This window comes from Coregonus lavaretus (assembly GCF_964263955.1).
Source record: "Coregonus lavaretus genome assembly, chromosome: 17".
Taxonomy (NCBI): Eukaryota; Metazoa; Chordata; class Actinopteri; order Salmoniformes; family Salmonidae; genus Coregonus; species Coregonus lavaretus.
In genome coordinates this window covers 36,067,558-36,091,111 of record NC_140004.1, presented here as the reverse complement: position 1 = coordinate 36,091,111, position 23,554 = coordinate 36,067,558, and the positions used below count along the sequence as shown (strand labels likewise).

The 23,554-nt window shown below is 42.8% G+C and overlaps 1 protein-coding gene across 2 annotated transcripts; it reads right to left on the bottom strand.

The window, feature by feature from the left end:
* Positions 1 to 5,298: 5,298 nt before the first annotated feature.
* Positions 5,299 to 18,696, bottom strand: LOC311144631 (E3 ubiquitin-protein ligase ARK2C-like). 2 transcript variants are annotated; one of them, XM_084180678.1, is made up of 7 exons: positions 18,387 to 18,696; positions 17,787 to 17,897; positions 17,151 to 17,271; positions 16,787 to 16,891; positions 16,311 to 16,406; positions 6,643 to 6,746; positions 5,299 to 6,508 (listed from the first exon to the last, which is right to left on the bottom strand). In XM_084180678.1, exons 1-7 carry the CDS (start codon positions 18,608 to 18,610, stop codon positions 6,391 to 6,393), a joined length of 879 nt encoding a protein of 292 aa, XP_084036804.1. In that variant the 5' UTR covers positions 18,611 to 18,696; the 3' UTR covers positions 5,299 to 6,390. The 2 variants fall into 2 exon arrangements, with proteins under 2 accessions (XP_084036804.1, XP_084036805.1); XM_084180679.1 differs by having other exon boundaries at positions 17,787 to 17,894; positions 18,387 to 18,480.
* Between the last annotated feature and the right edge of the window lie 4,858 nt (positions 18,697 to 23,554).

Sequence of the window (23,554 nt, the reverse complement as noted above, 5' to 3'; positions counted from 1 at the left end):
CGATACTGAACTCGAGCGGGCGTTACGCACCGACCCTAGTCCACCACAGTGCCCGGAGGGTCAGAAGTACGTTCCGCTCGAGGTTCGGGATCGATTGATCTATTGGGCTCACACGTCACCCTCCTCTGGACATCCGGGTATCGGCCGGACAGTGCACTGTCTTAGTGCCAAGTACTGGTGGCCCACGTTGGCAAGGGATGTGAGGGTTTATGTTTCCTCCTGCTCGGTGTGCGCCCAGTGTAAGGCGCCTAGACATCTGCCTAGGGGTAAGTTGCTACCCCTGCCCGTTCCACAACGACCATGGGGAATTCCCTTGGGAACAGACCTTCCCCTCTCCCAAGGGAATACTACTATCCTGGTCGTTGTGGACCGGTTCTCTAAGGCCTGTCGTTTGCTCCCCATGCCGGGTCTTCCTACTGCCCTACAAACTGCCGAGGCACTGTTCACCCATGTGTTCCGGCACTACGGGGTACCCGAGGACATTGTGGCTGATCGGGGTCCCCAATTCACCTCCAGAGTCTGGAGAGCGTTTATGGAGCGGTTGGGGGTCTCGGTGAGCCTCACCTCGGGGTACCACCCGGAGAGTAATGGGCAGGTGGAACGCGTAAACCAGGATGTGGGTAGGTTTCTCAGAACATACTGCCAGGACCGGCCAGAGGAGTGGTCAAGGTACGTTCCCTGGGCCGAGATGGCCCAGAATTCCCTACGCCATTCCTCCACTAACCTAACTCCATTTCAATGTGTGTTGGGTTACCAGCCGGTTCTGGCACCCTGGCAGCAGAGCCAGATCGAGGCTCCTGCGGTGGATGAGTGGGCGCGGCGCTCGGAGGAGACGTGGAACGCTGCACACGTCCACCTGCAGCGGGCCGTCCGACGTCAGAAGGTGAGCGCTGATCTCCACCGCAGTGAGGGACCGGTGTACGCACCTGGTGATCGAGTCTGGCTCTCTACCAGAAACCTGCCCCTCCGCCTGCCCTGTCGGAAACTGGGTCGGCGGTTTGTAGGGCCATTTAAAGTCCTGAGAAGGTTGAACGAGGTATGTTATAGATTACAGCTACCTGTGGAGTATAAGTGTATTAACCCCTCGTTCCATGTGTCCCTTCTCAGGCCGGTGGTAGCGGGCCCACTCCAAGAAAATGAGATCTTGGAGACTCCTCCGCCCCCGTTGGACATCGAGGGGGCACCGGCGTACTCCGTGAGGTCCATCTTGGATTCGAGACGTCGGATGGGGGGTCTCCAGTATCTAGTGGAGTGGGAGGGGTACGGTCCGGAGGAGCGGTGCTGGGTGCCGAGGAGAGACATTTTGGACCCGTCGCTCCTGACGGAATTCCATCGGGGGCATCCGACGCGCCCTGCTCCGCGTCCTCCTGGTCGTCCCCGAGGCCGGAGTCGGCGCACGTCTGGAGCCGCGCGTCAAGGGGGGGGTACTGTCACGGTTTCGGCCGAGGCTGCCTCTCTCCCTTGTTCGGGCAGGCTTCGGCGTTCGTCGTCTCCGGAATTCTAGCTGCCACCGTTGTATGTTTCATGTTCGTTTGCTTTTGTCTGTTTGTTTTCACACCTGTTTCTAGTTTGGGCGTAATCAGTGTCCTATAAGTTTCTCGTTGTGTTTGTCTAGTGTTGTGTGTAATTGATTTTCGTCAGTCGTGTGTTTCGCTCGGTTGAGCTTCTCTCCACTGCGCTGGAGTATTTTCGCACCTGTTTGTGCGCTGTTACTATTTCGCCTTCGTGCGTATTTTCGCCTTCGGGCCAGTTGTCCTTTTGCCTTGGTTTTGGCTTTAATACAAGTCTTTGGATTATCGTTCTGAGTCCTGCGTTTGATTCCACCACTACACCTACAGCACGCCCTGACACTCTTACAGTTGAAGTGTACCTATGATAAAAATTAGAGACCTCTACATGCTTTGTAAGTAGGAAAACCTGCAAAATCGGCAGTGTATGAAATACTTGTTCTCCCCACTGTATATATATATGGGAAATTAGCTTTAAAACTGCTGAATGTTCTCTCAGCCTCATGGCAAAATGTGTAGAATAGCAGGAAATTTGCTACAAAATTAATAAAACAGCAACATACTTTTCAATCTGAAAACATTTTTGTATGTTTGAATATTCAACTTTATGTGAAGAACATAAACGGAGGTGAAGGTTACTATGTAGAAACAAATTATACTTGGAAGCGTATTCATATGTAATTGAATTCACTCATGCTGGACTGGAAACACCACTTTTTACATGTACAGGCCCTGTCTGTCCATCTAGCCTAACTGCCAGTGCTAATTGCCAGTGCTTATTAAGATATATATATGATTTTATCATTGCTTTATGTGTTTATAAACGTTTAGTACCAGTTCTTGTGTTAAGTTATTTACTAGAAAAATGTAATAATCCTTAACCAGGTCTTTTCAGCATTTTAGGGAGTTTATTTGAAAAACACATAGAAAAAGATCATATACAATCAGACAATAAATAAAAGAGGAGACAGAACAGTTTGGGTTAAGCTATGCAACTTCTTGCATCATCATTAGTAATAAATACAGTACAAAATCCACCAAAAGTGAATCTAAAGATTTTCCACAACATTCACTGATCCATGTTATTCTTCCTTATAATGTAGCTATTGCTTTTCATATTATTGATACATATTTCTAGTGTCTATAAAATACTCCAGCTCATAAAACATTGCGAGGTTACAGCAAAACAGCAGTGTGTTGTACAAAGATGGCCACTTCCCTTTAAATCACTGGCAGGTTAGTTTAATCAACAGTTTATCAGCAGCAAAGAAACATATCTGTAATATTCAAGAAGGTACAGCCTCATATTAAACATGTCTACAGCTACGCCCATGTACACATATGAAAACCTGAGAAGGATACATGCATTAGAAAGCTTGTGCTTTAGGATTCTACTGTTCATTCCCCTTCACCAGCTTGAGTTATTATACTATGGCTACTGTCCAGTTTTCCTCTGCAGTAACAACCCAGTATACAGTCTGTGGAGGACAGAGGTAAGGCCAGGTTGTCACTATTTACCACATCCAAAGTCAGAAACTTTGCCTACTTCTACAATTTCTCATGCTCTGATGAAGGTCGACTGACCGAAAGCTCAGCTATAATAAAAATAAATGTGCATCTGACTGGAAGTGTGCGGATACTTTTTTTCAGTTTCTACAATTTATTTTTTAAAATGTGATTCTAACCCTAACCCGGACCACACTGCTAACCTTATGCCTAACCTTAAATTAAGACCAAAAAGCAAATTTTTGTTTTCATGAATTTTTACGATATAGCCAATTTGACTTTGTGGCTGTGGTAACTAGTGACAACCGTAAGGCCAGGAGTTTTTCCCTGACCATGTGACCTGACCAAGAAGTAGACATGGGGTCAGGCCAGTGACAGCAGGAAAAATGAAAATAAGACCAGTCAGCTTCATTCCAATTAGATATATGTAGGATTAATACATTGTTATTATTATTAAGAAAACGCACACAGAAAACAGGTGGTTGGCTTATTATACCCAGGTATAAAACTACTGCCTAGAGTATCACATCAGGAAAACATAAGATCAATAGCTCAAGTTTATCATGTTAGCCACCTCCCAAACCTAACCACACAAACACAGCATTTGCCAGCAATACAAAGTACCCAATAATGCAGTTATTAATTCATATGGGAAGAGTTAACATAGCTGGACAGAGAAACGTACACTGAATGGAGACACCGAATATCCAGATATAATATGGTGACATATACAAACGAGGTCAAACAAAACAAAATGAAAACAAACTGGGAAACGGGTAATGATCAGGGATAAATATGAAAAATAAAAGTATCATGTTTCCTCTATGCCAGCGAGGGGTTTAGCCATGCTAGGAGTGCAATGACGGAGGTTTACATGCTAAAACATTTGCACCTAGTCAGTCTGTCCACTAGATTAAAGCAGAGTGTGGGAATCTTCTAAATTACATTGAATGGAATGGAATCAAGATAAACAGCACCACGTTGGCTATAGACAGCACCCATAACATCTAGTCACCCTTCCAAATGACTATTTTTCTTCTTCTGAAAAACACAACTTGCATGCAAAGCATCCCCACCAACCTATGCATAATGAGGTATTTTCCCCTGCAACATTTTGTGTTATTTCTAAATAAATAGATTGATTCAATTGCGGAATCATGAGGAAAAAATACATTAAATATGCCTCCACAAAAGATTGTTAAATACTTAAGGCATTTCAACTCACAGCATCCTATGTGAAGTAGCAACCTTCCTTGTCTGTCTGTAGTTTTTTTGGATGGAGGGTTTGGACAAAGGAAAATAAAAAACGCAACACACAGTCAAGTCAACCTCCAAGAGTACACAAGGAAGCATGAAGATACGTGTAACCGAACACAAGCTAAGCTAGAACAAGGAGACCCCACACCACCAAATCTATTTCAGGCATCCCCATATAGTGCATTTACAAAACAAAACTAGATTATTGCAACAATAAATGTTTTCTGCAGCATTGCAGCAATTTCTTCAAAATTGTAAAAAATGGACGAGGACTTGGCATGAGTGCTCAAAACAAATTGATAGAAAGAAAATCAAAATGAAGAAAGGACTAAAAACAAATCAAATAAATCCAAATACTAAGAATAATTGTTTGGTATTTTTAAACAAATGGCTTTTTCTCCCTTTAACCCTCTTTCAAGTGAACTACACCAACATGATTCATGCACGATATAGGGAAAACGGCTTCCATCACTGAATAGTTTACAGTTGTTCTAGCAATACCATACGACTACCATCATGGGGGCCCATCTTACACATTCTAGAACACAGAACAAAGGCTTACTAGTTGGATAACTCCCCGGAACACCAGCTGTATTCCTGTATCGAAAAACGGGAGCAACTGAGATTGAAAAAAAGGGAACCGAAACACAATGGAGGTTGTTTGCTATGTACTGTATAAATCACGTGCTTGTTCTGTAGGCAATAAGGTACTGGTATATGTTAGAAAATAATTACATTGTATTCACTCTAAAGACAATACACAGACACGGCATCCTCTAGCCCATGCCAGCCTTAAAGATCGTGCTATGGATGAGGCTGTGAGTAGAAGTTGCCCATAGGCACAGTTCTAGAATCAGCATTCCCCTCCACCAATTATAATCTTAATCATTAGGAGGGGAGACGCAACACTGACCTAAGATCAGCATCTAAGGGAAACTTAATCCTGCTCCATGGATGAGGGAGAGAGTCATACTGTTTATGGTTCACATGCAGAGATACTGCAGACATTGCATTTTTTTTTCTTTTTCATCATGAAACTTGCCCTGGAGGCAGCTCTGCAGAGTGGTCACTAGCTGGCACAGCCACAAATCCATTTAATCTGATTTTAAACCTAACCACACTGCTAACCCTAACCTTAAATTAAGACCAAAAAGCTATTTTTTGTTTTAATAAATTTTCACAATATAGCCAATTCTGACTTTGCAGCTGGTCCATCTAGCGGAAATCGCTGAGTTCTGCCTCCAGGACAAGACTCATGACAATAAACGTCAACCTGCGCAGACATCCTACTGCTCCACAATCACAAGACAGCCCAAGCCTGCCATACAGCATGCATATCTGGGGCCTCAGTTCTAGGGTATAGAGGCCCCACTACAGCACAATACAAACCACTGAAGCCATGCCTGGTTAGCATCTCTAGCATCCACTGTGATAGCAGAGATCTACTGTACCGGAAACCCACCGATTGATTGGCCTTTGTACATAGCTAGCACTTCCTCATTGCCTAAAGGCTGCCTGTTAAAGAGGAGTATTTCCCCCCTTTTTTATTTATTTTTTCAATAACAAGACTACTACACTCCATAACACCATATGCATTAGGCCACAGAGCTCATTTCAAGAAACATCCCCCTGCTGAGTTCATATCTTGTCATGTTTCGCACAGATGTGCTGTAGCTAGAGCTCAGCGTTTGGGTTTCATCAGAGGGAGTGAGACCAGTCCACATCAGCGGTAGAGAATAGGCCTATATACAAACCCAACAACACAATACATACACACGCTAGGGGTGTTTGATGGAGGATCTCATCTCTGAGTAGGTGTATGGAGAAGCTAATGCTACGGTGCACAACCCGATGGAGACTCATCAAGCCCCTGCACATCTGTCCATACATTCTGCCACCCTTCTGCCTCTCTTCTTCATCCATCCATCCATCCATCGGCCTCTTTTGTTTCTCTATTGTTTGGATCAGTGTGCTTTGTTAATTCCTCCCGTTCATTGTCTTCTTCGGCTGGCTCAGAAGGCAGGCTCACAAGTGATGCAGATGGGAAGGGGGACGTTTGGCAGAGCTCCCCCTAGGGATGAGGTGGGGTATTACAAGATGGGGGCAGGGAGAGGAGGCATCAGCTGTCTGGTGTCAGCTGGGTCTCAATGTCCACCCTGCATATGGGGCATTTCCTACTGGTGGCCAGCCATTGGTCCACACACGCCTGGTGGAAGAGGTGCATGCAGGGTAATCTCCTGGTGGCGGAGGAAGAGGATGAAGAGTGTTAATATGAATTACCATAGATACAGAGATCTGCAAACTGTAGTCTGTGTTGGCACCGAATATTCCATGATAATAACATTGTCTTTAGCATTGTGACTAGACCCACCTGACATCCTCTCCATCCTCCAGCATTGATAGACAGATGGTACACTTCTCATCTGTATCCAGTTCCTCATCCTCCAGCCCTAGCTTAAGGTCCTGAGGTATCCTCTAGAAAATAAAATATACAACAACATGTAATTACCAAAAGCTAGTACCAGTCAAATGTTAGGACACACCTACTCATTCAAGGGTTTTTCTTTATTTTTACTATTTTCTACATTGTAGAATAATAGTGAAGACATCAAAACTATGAAATAACACATATGTAGTAACCAAAAAAGTGTTAAACAAATCAAAATATATTTTATAATTGAGATTCTTCAAAGTAGCCACCCTTTGCCTTGATGACAGCTTTACACACTCTTGGTATTCTCTCAACCAGCTTCATGAGGTAGTCACCTGGAATGCATTTCAATTAACAGGTGTGCCTTCTTAAAAGTTCATTTGTGGAATTTCTTTCCTTCTTAATGTGTTTGAGCCAATCAGTTGTGTTGTGACAAGGTAGGGGGGTATACAGAAGATAGCCCCATTTGGTAAAAGACCAAATCCATTTTATGGCAAGAACAGCTCAAATAAGCAAAGAGAAACGACAGTCCATCATTACTCTAAAGGGAAATGGAAACACTTTAGGAAGTAAATCTAAGCAAAGAGATGTATTCAATCCACTAATACTAAACATGTGCATTTAATATATATATATATTTTTTATATTTAGTATTTTGATCGTCGACAAGGTTTATTTGAGCTATGGTCAGCGTCATTTTAAATTGCCATAGTAACGACTGACGCCAGTGCGTCACAGGCAGGAATCATCTAATTGTCTGTGGCATTGAGTTTTCGCGCAGAGAGTGACTCGAAGACAGTGAGGTTAGGTGCGGACAAGAAGTAGTAAATCAAACATGAACTGTATAGCGCCTGGCTGTATGAATTGGCGGCAAAAAAAATTCCATCGATAAGCTACCATCGGCTGCCGAAGGACCCACAACTTTTGAAAAAGTGTCTCCATGTCCTGAAGAGGACAGACGTGCCAGCTCGAGCTAGCAGGATCTGCAGACAGCACTTTGCGGAGGCAGACTTCGCGATTTCAGGCACTTTCGATGCGGCAACCGGGAGTTTCCGAATGGAAAGGAGTCATAGGCCTACAATGAAGGCATCTGCTTGCGCCTCCATTTGAAATTTCGAGGGTTATGGTGTTTATTTTATTTTATTTATTTCAACTTTATTTAACCAGGTAAGCCAGTTGAGAACAAGTTCTCATTTACAACTGCGACCTGGCCAAGATAAAGCAAAGCAGTGCGATAAAAACAACAACACAGAGTTACATATGGGGTAAAACAAAACAAAGTCAAAAATACAACAGAAAAATATATATACAGTGTGTGCAAATGTAGCAAGTTATGGAGGTAAGGCAATAAATAGGCTATAGTGCAAAATAATTACAATTAGTATTAACACTGGAATGATAGATGTGCAAGAGATGATGTGCAAATAGAGATACTGGGGTACAAATGAGCAAAATAAATAACAATATATGTGTACAGGTGCAGTGATCGGTAAGGTGCTCTGACAACTGATGCTTAAAGTTAGTGAGGGAGATAAGTGTCTCCAGCTTCAGAGATTTTTGCAATTTGTTCCAGTCATTGGCAGCAGAGAACTGGAAGGAATGGTGGCCAAAGGAGGTGTTGGCTTTGGGGATGACCAGTGAGATATACCTGCTGGAGCGCATACTACGGGTGGGTGTTGCTATGGTGACCAATGAGCTAAGATAAGGCGGGGATTTGCCTAGCAGTGATTTATAGATGGCCTGGAGCCAGTGGGTTTGGCGACGAATATGTAGTGAGGACCAGCCAACAAGAGCGTACAGGTCACAGTGGTGGGTAGTATATGGGGCTTTGGAGACAAAACGGATGGCACTGTGATAGACTACATCCAATTTGCTGAGTAGAGTGTTGGAGGCTATTTTGTAAATGACATCGCTGAAGTCAAAGATCGGTAGGATAGTCAGTTTTACGAGGGCATGTTTGGCAGCATGAGTGAAGGAGGCTTTGTTGCGAAATAGGAAACCGATTCTAGATTTAACTTTGGATTGGAGATTCTTAATGTGAGTCTGGAAGGAGAGTTTACAGTCTAACCAGACACCTAGGTATTTGTAGTTGTCCACATACTCTAGGTCAGACCCGTCGAGAGTAGTGATTCTAGTCGGGTGGGTGGGTGCGAGCAGTGTTCGGTTGAAGAGCATGCATTTAGTTTTACTAGTGTTGAAGAGCAGTTGGAGGCTACTGAAGGAGTGTTGTATGGCATTCAAGCTCGTTTGGAGGTTTGTTAACACAGTGTCCAATGAAGGGCCAGATGTATACAAAATGGTGTCGTCTGCGTAGAGGTGGATCTGAGAGTCACCAGCAGCAAGAGCGACATCATTGATATACACAGAGAAAAGAGTCGGCCCAAGAATTGAACCCTGTGGCACCCCCATAGAGACTGCCATAGGTCCAGACAACAGGCCCTCCGATTTGACACATTGAACTCTATCTGAGAAGTAGTTGGTGAACCAGGCGAGGCAGTCATTTGAGAAACCAAGGCTATTTACTCTGCCAATAAGAATGCGGTGGTTGACAGAGTCGAAAGCCTTGGCCAGGTCAATGAAAACGGCTGCACAGTACTGTCTATTATCGATCGCGGTTATAATATCGTTTAGGACCTTGAGCGTGGCTGAAGTGCACCCATGACCAGCTCGGAAACCGGATTGCATAGCGGAGAAGGTACGGTGGGATTCGAAATGGTCGGTGATCTGTTTGTTAACTTGGCTTTCAAAAACTTTTGAAGGGCAGGATGGATATAGGTCTGTAACAGTTTGGATCTAGAGTGTCACCCCCTTTGAAGAGGGGGATGACCGCGGCAGCTTTCCAATCTCTGGGGATCTCAGACGTTACGAAAGAGAGGTTGAACAGGCTAGTAATAGGGGTTGCGACAATTTCGGCGGCTAGTTTTAGAAAGAAAGGGTCCAGATTGTCTAGCCCAGATGATTTGTAGGGGTCCAGATTTTGCAGCTCTTTCAGAACATCAGCTGTCTGGATTTGTGTGAAGGAGAAGCGGGGGGGGGCATGGGCAAGTTGCAGCGGAGGGTGCAGAGCTGGTGGCCGGGGTAGTGGTAGCCAGGTGGAAAGCATGGCCAGCCGTAGCAAAATGCTTGTTGAAATTCTCGATTATTGTAGATTTATCGGTGGTGATAGTGTTTCCTAGCCTCAGTGCAGTGGGCAGCTGGGAGGAAGTGCTCTTATTCTCCATGGACTCCATGGTGTAGGGCAGGGTTCTTCAATTCCGGTCCTGGAGGGCCGAAACACCTCTGTTTTTCATCCTCTCCTTCTAATCAGGGGCTAATTCAGACCTGGGACACCAGGTGAGTGCAATTAACTACCAGGTAGAAATATAAAACAGAAGTGTTTCGGCCCTCCAGGACCGGAATTGAAGAACCCTGGTGTAGGTTACCGGCCGACCATCATCAACATCACTGACTTCGGAGTCAAGCAAAAGCAAGACTGAACGGAGGAGGCGACGCGAGTCATTGCAATGGAGCCTGAGGTAACGTTAACCGGTCATGACTGTTGTTGACTAGGCTAGCATTAGACACTGGACAACTTTGTTGCAACTCCAGTTGAAGTTAACTAGCTAATTGCGTCTGAAGTGTTTTGTGTAACATCCCCAGCAAAGAACGTTAGCAAGCAATTCAACTGCAACTAAAATTGCAACAGTTTCTCCGTGTCCCCTGTTGTTAGGTAGTTACTGTAGCTAGCTTCCGCCTCAGATTTTGTTGACTGATTTTATAATAATAATAATAATAATAATAATAATATGGATTTTATTTTGTTTTTGTAATGTTTTGTTAGCGCCACCTCATTTAGCTAGACTGAAGTTGACATAGCTAATGTTTGCTGAAAAACATGTCCCTGTATTTGCTGTGTGTGTGTTGACAAAGCATACAAGACAGGTAGCTTGTTAATGCCAACTAATATATTTGGGTTCAGTTGTCTTAACAAAACGTTTGTTTGTTTTCAGGATGACATCTTCATCCCTGAAAAGGTTTTCATCCTGGAGGAGACTGCAGGAGGCAGAGGAGGTACATGTAAATCCATGCTATTTCTAAGGCTATTATTTATTTCAAGACACAATCTGTCATCCCTGAGGCCATTTTGGATATAAAATGGACAATATACAGTATATGCAGTGGTTCTTGAATATAACTATAGCCTAATAGATGCCTTAATTGTTTTCTACCAACAGGAAAGAACTGTTAGTACAGCATGCCAAACTGACCCCTGGGTACCAGAGTGTTCCTGTGCTGCAGTGGAGAAGAGGTCCACCGGGACCATCACTAAAGAGCTCGGGGCCCAGCTAGACTGCGCTCACGACCATCAGTATACAACCGAGTCCTGCCCCTATATGCCACAGATGGAGCTGACGAAGAGTGAGATCAGTGAAGACCATAACTCGCTGTATGAACCTGAGAGCTCAGAATCACAATCATCACAGTGCGAGCCAAGATATACTATCAATCACTTTGGGGGAGCGGGCTGGTGTTTTGAAAATGGAGAAGGAGCAGGCCATTCAACAGCGAATTCAAAGATAGACACATCCATAAAGGGAATCGTAGGGGAATTGTTTTTCCATGTGTTATTTCATAGTTTTAATGTCTTCACTATTTTTTTACCCGTTTCAACGGATGTGCTGCCTTGTCCCGGTCCTGCTGTTTCGACTCTCTCTCAAGCCATGAAAAGCCAACTGACATTTGCTCCAGAGGTGTTGAACTGTTGCACCCTCTATAACCACTGTGGTTATTATTTTGATGTAAAAAGGGCTTTTGTAAAATACATTTGATTGATTATTTTCTGTGCAGGATGCTGTGTATTCACTAACTGTCTGAGTGATGAGACATTTTTATAGTATCTGTAACATATTTGGTGTGTATTTAATCTGCATCTTAACTTCTTAAAGTGGCAAACAATAACAAAGTGTCTTCCTGCTCCTCTTTTGGTAAAAACCTGAGGGATGGGGCTGGAGAAATGTAACCACTCTCAAATTCATAGACAGCTATAGATGAAAGGACTGTCCATCCATGATATCAAAATTGTAATCCTGTTTCTATGATCTGTTTCCACTACCATGTACCCAGTTCTCTTTGGATAAAGGCATCTGCTAAATGGCATATATTATAAAAGTCTACCATTCCTTTCCAATAGATGGCAGCCAAAGCTAGTTGAAGTCACTTCTCTAGCGACAGGGACACAGGGTTAGTGCGCGTTGAAAGTAGTTTTATCTTCAAAGCAAGTTTCTGGTTACGCTTGAACCTGTTGTTATAGTAGACAAGCTAAGTAATACTCTTTTTACATAAGATACAGGCATTAGGTCTATGTCTTGAAAAAAAATTACAGCAGGCTAGATTTACTAAATGAACTGGTTCTTCTATTCAAACTCAAACCCTACGTAAATGCCTTTGCTTCTGGGTATGTGCGCCTTATGGAAGAAACGACACACACAGGGATGAGACGCCGTCCATCTCGTCCAATTATCCTTTGTTCCCATAGGGTGAACTGGCGATAAACTGCCAGCCTATATGCTCTGCAAACAAAATCATAAGAAAAGTTAGTCTGATACCGAAACTAAATCATAATGTATTTATAATGGTTAGAATGAGATTTCATGAATCATTATGCTGTCTGCGATTCGAACTCCGGTCGTCTAACCAAAAGGTAAATGTGTTACCATCGCGCCAAACACTGATGATGATGATAAACAGCGTTATAGGATACTGCCTATATATATTTCGCACCCACCCACTACTGATATTAACCTTAAAGAATTTATAATCAAGGAAAATGTCTGCAATTATTTAACTGGCATATCGGCTGCTGACTGGTCGAGTAACCTCTTCTGCCAGGAAGTCCTTCATAGGGATTAGTGACACGTCCAATAAATACATCGCCATCCAGACAGACTGACAGGAACCTCAGACTGGATGCAATACAGCCACCATCCGTTGGGATTTTGTGCTGTATCGCCACCATCTCTCTACAACACACACACTCATACTCTAGTCATTATCTGGCAGCATCCGGACTCACACCAGTTTGTGTCACCGCTACGCAGACCCTCTAGCTGAGGTGTTTCAGGCGGTATATCTGTGTTGTTAATGCTACGAGAACAAACTGTGATCAGGTGCAACGATCGGCTCAAACATGAACGGCTTCAGTAGGTTTATTGGCTCTCTAACATTATTTCATTATCGGTAATAAACTTATTCTCAGACTCGGAGCTACTCAGTAAATTCAGCCATTTTTGGGAGTTCCAACATTTTCTCTCCTGCCAGTGACGCAACAATGCCAATATGGTGATTTACAGTTACAGTTAGCTGGCGTTCTAAATCCTAGTGTTTCCATTCCCCTTTAACACATGGTCTGTCAATCCAGAAAATTTCAAGAACTTTTAAAGTTTCTTCAAGTGCAGTTGCAAAAACCATCAAGCGCTATGATGAAACTGGCTCTCATGAGGACCGCCACAGGAAAGGAAGACCCAGAGTTACCTCTGCTGCAGTGGATAAGTTCATTAGAGTTAGGCTAACTGCACCTCAGATTGCAGCCCAAATAAATGCTTCACAGAGTTCAAGTAACAGACACATTTCAACATCAACTGTTCAGAGAAGACTGCGTGAAACAGGCCTTCATGGTCGAATTGCTGCAAAGAAACCACTACTAAAGGACACCAATAAGAAGAAGAGACTTGCTTGGGCCAAGAAACACGAGCAATGGCCATTGACCAGTGGAAATCTGTCCTTTGGTCTGACGAGTCCAAATGTGAGATTTTTGGTTCCAACCGCCGTGTCTTTGTGAGATGCAGAGTAGGTGAACGGATGATCTCTGGATGTGTGGTTCCCACCGTGAAGCATGGAGGAGGAGGTGTGATGGTGCTTTGCTGGTGACACTGTCAGTGATTTCTTTAGAATTCAAGGCACACTTAACCAGCATGGCTACCACAGCATTCTGCAGTGATACGCCATCCCATCTGGTTTGCGCTTAGTGAGACTATAATTTGTTTTCCAACAGGACAATGACCCAAAACAGAACTCCAGGCTGTGTAAGGGCTATTTCACCAAGAAGGAGAGTGATGTAGTGCTGCAATTGAGATGGTTTGGGATGAGTTGGACAGCAGAGTGAAGGAAAAACAGCCAACAAGTGCTCAGCATATGTGGGAACTCCTTCAAGACTGTTGTAAAAGCATTCCTCATGAAGCTGGTTGAGAGAATGCCAAGAGTGTGAAATGCTGTCATCAAGGCAAAGAGTGGCTACTTTGAAGAATCTCAAATATAAAATATATTTTGATTTGTTTAAGACTTGTTGGTTAATACATGATTCCATATGTGTTATTTCATAGTTTTGATGTCTTCAATATTATTCTACAATGTAGAAAATAGTAAAAATAAAGAAAAACCCTTGAATGAGTAGGTGTGTCCAAACTTTTGACTGGTACTGTACATATTTTCAATTGTAACTCAATTTCATTCGCAAAGTTTTGATAGTTCACATGAAAAGAGAAAGATGCTTGATGTCCACATACAGTGAGGGAAAAAAGTATTTGATCCCCTGCTGATTTTGTACGTTTGCCCACTGACAAAGAAATGATCAGTCTATAATTTTAATGGTAGGTTTATGTGAACAGTGAGAGACAGAATAACAACAACAAAATCCAGAAAAACGCATGTCAAAAATGTTATACATTGATTTGCATTTTAAATGAGGGAAATAAGTATTTGACCCCCCTCTCAATCAGAAAGATTTCTGGCTCCCAGGTGTCTTTTATGCAGGTAACGAGCTGAGATTAGGAGCACACTCTTAAAAGGAGTGCTCCTAATCTCAGTTTGTTACCTGTATAAAAGTCACCTGTCCACAGAAGCAATCAATCAATCAGATTCCAAACTCTCCACCATGGCCAAGACCAAAGAGCTCTCCAAGGATGTCAGGGACAAGATTGTAGACCTACACAAGGCTGGAATGGGCTACAAGACCATCGCCAAGCAGCTTGGTGAGAAGGTGACAACAGTTGGTGCGATTATTCGCAAATGGAAGAAACACAAAATAACTGTCAAACTCCCTCGGCCTGGGGCTCCATGCAAGATCTCACCTCGTGGAGTTGCAATGATCATGAGAACGGTGAGGAATCAGCCCAGAACTACACGGGAGGATCTTGTCAATGATCTCAAGGCAGCTGGGACCATAGTCACCTAGAAAACAATTGGTAACACACTACGCCGTGAAGGACTGAAATCCTGCAGCGCCCACAAGGTCCCCCTGCTCAAGAAAGCACATACACAGGCCCGTCTGAAGTTTGCCAATGAACATTTGAATGATTCAGAGGAGTACTGGGTGAAAGTGTTGTGGTCAGATGAGACCAAAATCGAGCTCTTTGGCATCAACTCAACTCGCCGTGTTTGGAGGAGGAGGAGGAATGCTGCCTATGACCCCAAGAACACCATCCCCACCGTCAAACATGGAGGTGGAAACATTATGCTTTGGGGGTGTTTTTCTGCTAAGGGGACAGGACAACTTCACTGCATCAAAGGGACGATGGACGGCGCCATGTACCGTCAAATCTTGGGTGAGAACCTCCTTCCCTCAGCCAGGGCATTGAAAATGGGTCGTGGATGGGTATTCCAGCATGACAATGACCCAAAACACACGGCCAAGGCAACAAAGGAGTGGCTCAAGAAGAAGCACATTAAGGTCCTGGAGTGGCCTAGCCAGTCTCCAGACCTTAATCCCATAGAAAATCTGTGGAGGGAGCTCAAGGTTCGAGTTGCCAAACGTCAGGCTCGAAACTTTAATGACTTGGAGAAGATCTGCAAAGAGGAGTGGGACAAAATCCCTCCTGAGATGTGTGCAAACCTGGTGGCCAACTACAAGAAACGTCTGACCTCTGTGATTGCCAACAAGGGTTTTGCCACCAAGTACTAAGTCATGTTTTGCAGAGGGGTCAAATACTTATTTCCCTCATTAAAATGCAAATCAATTTATAACATTTTCGACATGCGTTTTTCTGGATTTTTTTGTTGTTATTCTGTCTCTCACTGTTCAAATAAACCTACCATTAAAATTATAGACTGATCATGTCTTTGTCAGTGGGCAAACGTACAAAATCAGCAGGGGATCAAATACTTTTTTCCCTCACTGTACTGTAGTTCAGATATATGACTAGGGATGCACTGACAAACCCTGTTTAGTACCATTTCCCTTATATATACTGCATATACTGCTGACACAATTAAAAAGTGTGCTTCAGGTTCCAGTCTCATTGGATCACTAAGATATCATCCATGCCTATGATTCCTTCAGTATATTAAAATAATATTCACAAGACTCAACAGCTTTATAATAATTTGTCCTTTCACCTGCAACAGCAGTCATCCGTGGTCTTAAATTGGGTACACTCCAGACCATCTGACTGTTGTGTCAATAACAAGTCTGTTTGGACTGAAAGGAGACAGGATTCTTTGGATAGATTATGTGGCTAACAATGACCTAAAATGAGACGGCAATGTTCATCCATGTCATTCTACTCTATGGTGCTTTATTACATTTTCTGCCTCAGTACATCAGTTACTGAAACGACCTGAGGGCATATTCTTACCTTCTGGTATTTGTGAGGGTAGGTAAACCTTTCAATAGTGGTCTGGATGGCCCCTCGGTTCACACTGCCCAGCCTGTCCTCCAGCTGCAGTAGCTCCTACAGGCAACACATGGGGAAAGACCGTGAAACATCTGGAACAAGCATTTGTCTCTACTTCAGCAATGTAGGATTTCAAGGGTTATTTTAGGTCAAGACACTTCATTAATACTGGCTCTTATTTCAGTCTGATAAAAACGACAAATGAACAAAGCAAAATAAAACAATAGCTTTTCGATTCAGAAGCATCTGGAGAACAGAACTAGCGGAAAAGAGAAGAGCAGTCCCACATGAGGCTGTCCACAGCATTGGTCACAGAGAGGCAGGGACGGATGCGTGAGGACAGCCGTGTGATTACCAGAGAGTGTGTGTGTGTGTGTGTCGGGGTGACAGTGTGACAGGGTTGATTGGAGTTGGCCGTGTGACTGGGATGACAGTACCTCGTAGCTCTCTCTCACAGCGGATGCGTGGCGGGAGGGGTTGAGGCCCTGCAGAGCCAGCAGGTGTAACTGAGGATACGGGTAGTTTCTGATCTCATGGACAACCTGGAGAGAAAATACAGAGAGACTGGATACATTCTCCTCAACTCATCTCTTAGAAAACATATTTGAATTTCATACAGATGCCAGCCATCCCTGAACCCGGTCTCTACAATGATCTATGGTGTTAAGACCAAATCAAACACTCCAGGTGGTACAACAAATATGGACGCCATCAGTGCACAGATCATGAAACATCGCTTTAATTGTAAATGTATATTCTGTTAATTTAAATATTATGGCAAAATAGTTGTGATGATCTCACCACATGAGTGGAGGCGTTGTTCCTGGGGAAGTGATGCATCCTGGGAGATGTCAGGTAGTGCTGGGGCAGCGGGCGGACGTGGTACTGAGGAGGAGGCAGCCCTGTGTCCACACTCAAATCCCTGACCAACCACACAACACAGAAGGAGAGATGAGAGAGGAACCAGTTAAACACAGACCCAACAACAATCATTAACATGATTGTCCTTGGATTACATCATGCCTGTGGGAGCGGGTGACTCAAATTAGAAAATTAAGATTTCCACAGTCCAGGAGTAATGTATTAGACTTAAATTGATACTTCAGGATGTTGGCAATGAGGCCCTTTATCTACTTCCCCAGAGTCAAATGAACTTGTGAATACCATTTGTATGTCTCTGTGTCCAGTATGAAGGAAGTTAGAGGTAGTTTCGCAAGCCAATGCTAACTAGAGTTAGCGCAATGACTGGAAGTCTATGGGTATCTGCTAGCATGCTACCTCTAACTTCCTTTATACTGGATGACAAAGACATACAAATGGTATCCACAAGTTCATCTGACTTTGGGGAAGTAGATAAAGGGCATCTTTGCCAGAATCCTGAAGTATCCCTTTAACTATGAAGCCACATTATTGTATGAGTGCAAGCTGGCGTCTTACCAGTCTGTGCCTTCGGCCAGGTAGCGAGGCTGCTGGGCCGCAGGCTGTGGGGGGACGTGGAGGGCAGGAGCAAACTCGTAACCCGGGCGCAGTCTGTGGGGCTGGTGTCTGCTGACAGAGGACAACCAAATAAGGTTTCTGTACACATGATATTCCATGCCAGATGTTGTGTGGATCTACAGATCCAATGGGCTCCCGAGTGGCGAAGGTCTAAGGTACTGCCTCTCAGTGCTAGTGGCGTCACTACAGACCCTGGTTCAATTCCAGGCTATATCACAATTGGCTGTGATTGGGAGTCCCATAGGGCGGCGCACAATTGGCCCAGCATTGTCCGGGTTTGGCTGGGGTAGGCAGTCATTGTAAATAATAATTTGTTCTTGACTTGCCTGGTTAAATAACAATGGAAATTTGGACTCAATTTGAAAGCACTTTTGAGGTGTGAAAACACATGCTAAACTTTGGGGTGAACTACCCCTTTACCAGGGGCACATTAATATAATTAGCCTCAAACTATACAGCAGTTGTTCGTACAAACCTTGACTTTTCTATAGCTTATGGAGGTACCCTAGTTACTATGGGAGTGAAACCAGGTTCCCATACCTGGAAGGTGGCATGATGCGCCGGTGCTGGGCCTCTAGAATCTGCTGCTGGAGGAGGTACTGCTGGTGTAAGGCCGGAGGTAGGAAAGGGTGGACAGAGAGGTCCTGGAACTGGGGCGCGGGGGGTAGGGGGTTGAGTGGCGGGTGGAGCTGGGGAGAATGCTGGTGGCCAGGGGGAGCCAGGTGGGGGTTGATGCCCGACTGGGGCTGACCTGGGTGGGGCATTGGGAAGTCAATGGGTAGCTGGGCCTGGGGGCCTAGCTGGAAGTGCCGGCAAGAGGTAGCATGGCTATGTTGCTGCCGGTTAAAGTGGGATCCTGTGGAAACAATGAGAGGGAGTCAGACACCTGAGAGAGAGAAACGGTAGGTTAGAATTGATTGTGTATTAGACATGGTGTGTGTGTGATTCTGTGATGTAATTGTGTTTCTGTAGGAGGATCTTAACAGAAGCCCTAACTCTTACCTATGGTGAAACTTACATCAGGGGATAGGGAGATATGGTGAAGTAACACATTCAATCCTGCATGGAAAATGTTAATATTTCCAAACATGAATGGTCTTTTATGGCATCATGTCACATTTGACCCTCTGGTTGGATTCTCACCTCTGGGCATCTGACTCTTCGGCAATGTACACGCCCAGGACTGTGCATTTAAATTGTGTAACAAAGCTTTTCAAATTAATTAATTAACCATGTGTACCGGTAATATATCTGAATGACCTTGAATCCCTTTGATAGAAGTGCTGCCAGAATTGTTCTGTAATATATCTGAATGACCTTGAATCCCTTTGATAGAAGTGTTCGGTTATATATCTGAATGACCTTGAATCCCTTTGATAGAAGTGCTGCCAGAAGTGTTCTGTAATATATCTGGATGACCTTGAATCTCTTTGATAGAAGCGCTGCCAGAAGTGTTCTGTAATATATCTGAATGACCTTGAATCCCTTTGATAGAAGTGTTCTGTTATAGCTGGATGACCTTGAATCCCTTTGATAGAAGTGCTGCCAGAAGTGTTCTGCAACTTCAAGATCTACAGTGTGACATTCTGATGAATGACATCATTGATCCACAATAGGACAAAATACATAACATCTGTTCCTAAGATGTTTTTTTCCCCCTTCTTCTAATGACACTAAAACTGTTAATCCTTCATAGTCACTGAGGATTTTAACAATGTGATAGCATTGCTGTGAGTGAGTCCTTTTTCTAACTTTTTCACCTGCTGAACTGTGGGTAACATTATATAGCACAACATCAATGATGTGTCTGTTGATCTATCACTACCCAGAAATCTCTAACAGCAAATGCCAAGGCCTAGGCTACATAAAGCCTACAACATTTTTGTCTATCTCCTTCCAGAAATCAAAATCGATTTAAATACTGCCTAGGCCTGTATCTATCTCTTAGTCTCACTCAGACACACAGTGCTACCCAAAGCTTTCCCATGTGTAGATTCCTTGGTGCAGGGGAAAATAGCTTGGCAGTACTTTTTCCCCTCTTCCAACCACAGATATTTGGCAGCTGAAGAGAACATGTTGCTGTTGAGGCTTGAGGGTGAGAATCAGATACTAGTACAGTGCACTACAGTTACAGTACACTGTCTAGGTTTCCATACCTAATAGGGCTGACAATTCTAATGGAAATAACATTGATTATTGATAGGAATGGATTGCAATTTAATTGAAGGCCTAGGCTACATTGATGGCAATATGACAAAATATGTTTGAAAGGGGAGAACACAATTTATATGAGGAGATTTCGTAGTCAGTGACATGTTTTCCATTGCGGTAAAATGTATTTTGGACTCGAGCAGCAAGAGAAGTCCTGGAAAAAGAACATCAAACAAATGTAAACTAAATCTATCCACTGAGCTATATGCAGCTCAGCACAAACACTGTGGGACAGACCTACATCTAGGCCTTTGTGAAAGTCACCTTCAACTTTTCTAAAATGAAGAACATGCTAAAGTGTTGGTGGAAGAGTGGATAACACATTCAGATGAAAACAGGTGAAAGCCCTACAATTGAGAAATAGGCCAACGTCTACATTGCATTTTGGGTCATTAAGTTGGAGTAGACTTGAAGGTGCAGTGCTACAAAATGCTTTGTAAAATAGTCAAGGCTCTGTAATCTTTCAGAAACATCTGATTGGGGTGGGTTATTTTTTATGTCACATTCAGCTCATAACCAGTCACTAATTAATCAGAATGGTTAAATCCTAATAGAGTAGCATTTGATCCAAGGCTTAGGATCAACAGTGGCACACTGCACTTTCAATTGTCTCAGTGGTACAATCACTATGAATGACAGGGGATAGACTCATTCAGGCCTTGTGATGATAAAAGCCTTGAAATCGTCTATCTTCGTCACAGCAGGAGAGGAGGTGGGTGGGGTGGAGGGGGGCAGGTAGGGACGAGGGGAGGTCTAAAGACAATAAATGGAAATCAGCAAGAAGCACACTGAAGGTTAGGAAAAATACTATATTCTTTATTGAAAAATATTAGTTTGTGGAATTTGTGTTTTTGTAATAATGATAATAATATAAATACCATGCAACAAAAATAAACAACATTGACTGAAGGCAAGGCCCACCATGCTCCATATAGGGTTAATAAGAACAAAAGCAGCATCTAATGAGCAGATGTGGTTGGCTACAGCACAGTACAGCAGGGTACATCTTTACTACAGAAAGATTACATTGGAATTTACTATTCAATGTAAAAAACAAAATAATATGAATCATAATGTGACCATGCATTGAAAGTACCATTACCAGAACAAAAAGGTAAAGAGAGACCACAACCAAACAATAAAAAGACGTTATTACTCTACTAGAAGATTTACTGTAGCAGTGCAGGAGATAAGCATCCCTGTGAAATGGATAGCATTTTGTACTTTTTGTTAGTGGGGAGGATCATTGGGAAGTGATGAACAACCAGTGAGAGTATCTACTACTACTTATAGCATTATGATTTGGTTTCAGCTTTAGTGAGCAAAAGGCCTGATAATTCAGTGTGTTTCATAGATTTTAATTTTCAAGAAGAACAAAAGGGTTACACAAATGGAGGCGGTTATGACAGGTTGTCGGGAAGAGGTGAAGTGTACCAGTATTTATACAATTTTGATGTGTTGTCTATTTTGAAATCACTCAGATGACCACATGAGGATAATTATAATTGTGTGTGTGATCATATTCAATGAAATATGACAGTGCATATGCTTTACATGTAAAAAATGCCAATTGGAGCATTAGATACTATTACTTAGCTAAATTTGTACAATGCACCTTCCATGGAGAAAATAAGGAAATGAACCAAATTCTGGTGTTCAGTAAAGCAGTGCAGAAATAGAATCCATGCTAAATGTATCCACTTTACAGGGATTTACAGTAGGCTATGTTGTCATTATCAAGACTGGATGGGAGGTACACAATGACATTCATTTGATTCTCTATAAGAGCTAAAATGGGTTAACTCTACAACAACTTGACAAAGACACAACAAGTTATCCTATAGGTGTTAGTTATTTGTTTTAGTTTTTCCACATATACTCTATGGTTGAATTATACATTGTTTAAAAAATATATATATATACACCAATGTTGTCTTCTGATGGAAAGAGGAAATGAAGAAGGGATTCAATACAGCTAAATGCAGAGAACAGGCAGAGGCCACGCCACACCACACAGCAGCAGATGATCATTAGCTACACAATGGGAGGGACGACAAAGATCTGATAAATGCAGAATGTAGAGCCAGCCTCGAAACTATGAAACAGGAAATAAGAACAGAAATAAAAGCACAATGTGAAATAAATGATGCCACTCTATGAACTTAATACGCTACACTGTAGCCTAGATGGTTTATGCAACTGTATGTTTTGGTACTGAATCAATGGAAAATGACTGTCTAAAATCACCTGGTGGATCAGCCTGGTCTCATAGACTAGACGTAACATAGTAAAGGTACATCTGGGACACTTAAATTAGTATGATATGTTACGTTTGGTATGGTTACATAAGACAGATGGTTACTTAAGGCAAAATCTAAAGTAGGGTGGTTGGTCAGGTGGCCGTATAACGTGAATGTCAAACAACCCAAAGGTTGCGAGTTCGAATCTCATTCCAGATAACTTTAGCAACTTTTCAACTAATTACTAGCTACTTTGCAACTACTTAGCATGTTAGCTAACCCTTAACCTAACTACTAAACTCAACCCTAACCCCTAGCCTAGCTAACGTTAGCCAGCTAGCTATAATTCGTAACATATTGTACGTCTTGCTAATTCTTAACATAATACGAATTGTAATTTGTAACATATCATACGAATTGGGCGATGGACATCCACACCATACATAACATATCATAGTAAATATATGTCTCTGATTTATTGTGAATACAGAATAATACGAAATCTCAGACCAGGTTGGGTCAATAGCTCATTTTGAAGATTTGAAAAACAACCTACATAACTAGCTAATTTAGCTACGTGTTTAAAGATCTTCCTGACATTTTTAAATATGACAATTTAGCCTGTTTGTTAGCCAGTAGTTGCGATATAGCTAACATTATTTAGCTAGCTAGCTAATTGAATTAGTCGTGAAATCCTCTTGGCAAACAGTAAAGATTATCTTCAAATGACATCATCCTGGGATTAAATAGATTCTCCCTACAAAGAGACCGAGATAGCATTTTGCCAGCTAACTAACCTTCAAACAAGTTTAAACAGGTTTCACGCATTCCTCTCTGTTGTCTGACATTTCACCCCTTCCATTAATGTCAATGGGTATGCTTATAAGTATGTATTGAAATAGAGCTGACTAGCTACAATATATAATATCAAAAAATTGCGAAACGTTTAACGGTAGCTAGCTAGCGTTAGTTAGCTAAATAGCATCGGTCAACGCGCGTCCTAGTTAGAAATTAGCTAGCTAACGTTAGTTAGCTATCAACAGCTACCTGAAAAGGCAATATATTTGTATATAAGATCAGGCCCATACTACCAAAATGTGTAGTATGGTCTTGCAATTGTTAATAAAATGTAACGTTAGCTAATTGAAGCGAATGAGAACATAATAGCCTTGTATGGCAAACATACTGTTTTGTCCTAGCTAGCTATCATTAGCTTTATATAGAACGGAACAGCTGTTTGGTAGCCAGCTAGGTAGT

Coding starts and splice junctions, on each gene's coding strand:
- LOC311144631 (XM_084180678.1), bottom strand. CDS start 18,610: ATGCCCCACCCAGGTCAGCCCCAGTCGGGCATCAACCCCCACCTGGCT. Junction 6,747..16,310: donor ACCCTCACAAATACCAGAAG/GTAAGAATATGC, acceptor TTTATTTTCTAG/AGGATACCTCAGGACCTTAA. Junction 6,509..6,642: donor GAGGATGGAGAGGATGTCAG/GTGGGTCTAGTC, acceptor CTCCGCCACCAG/GAGATTACCCTGCATGCACC.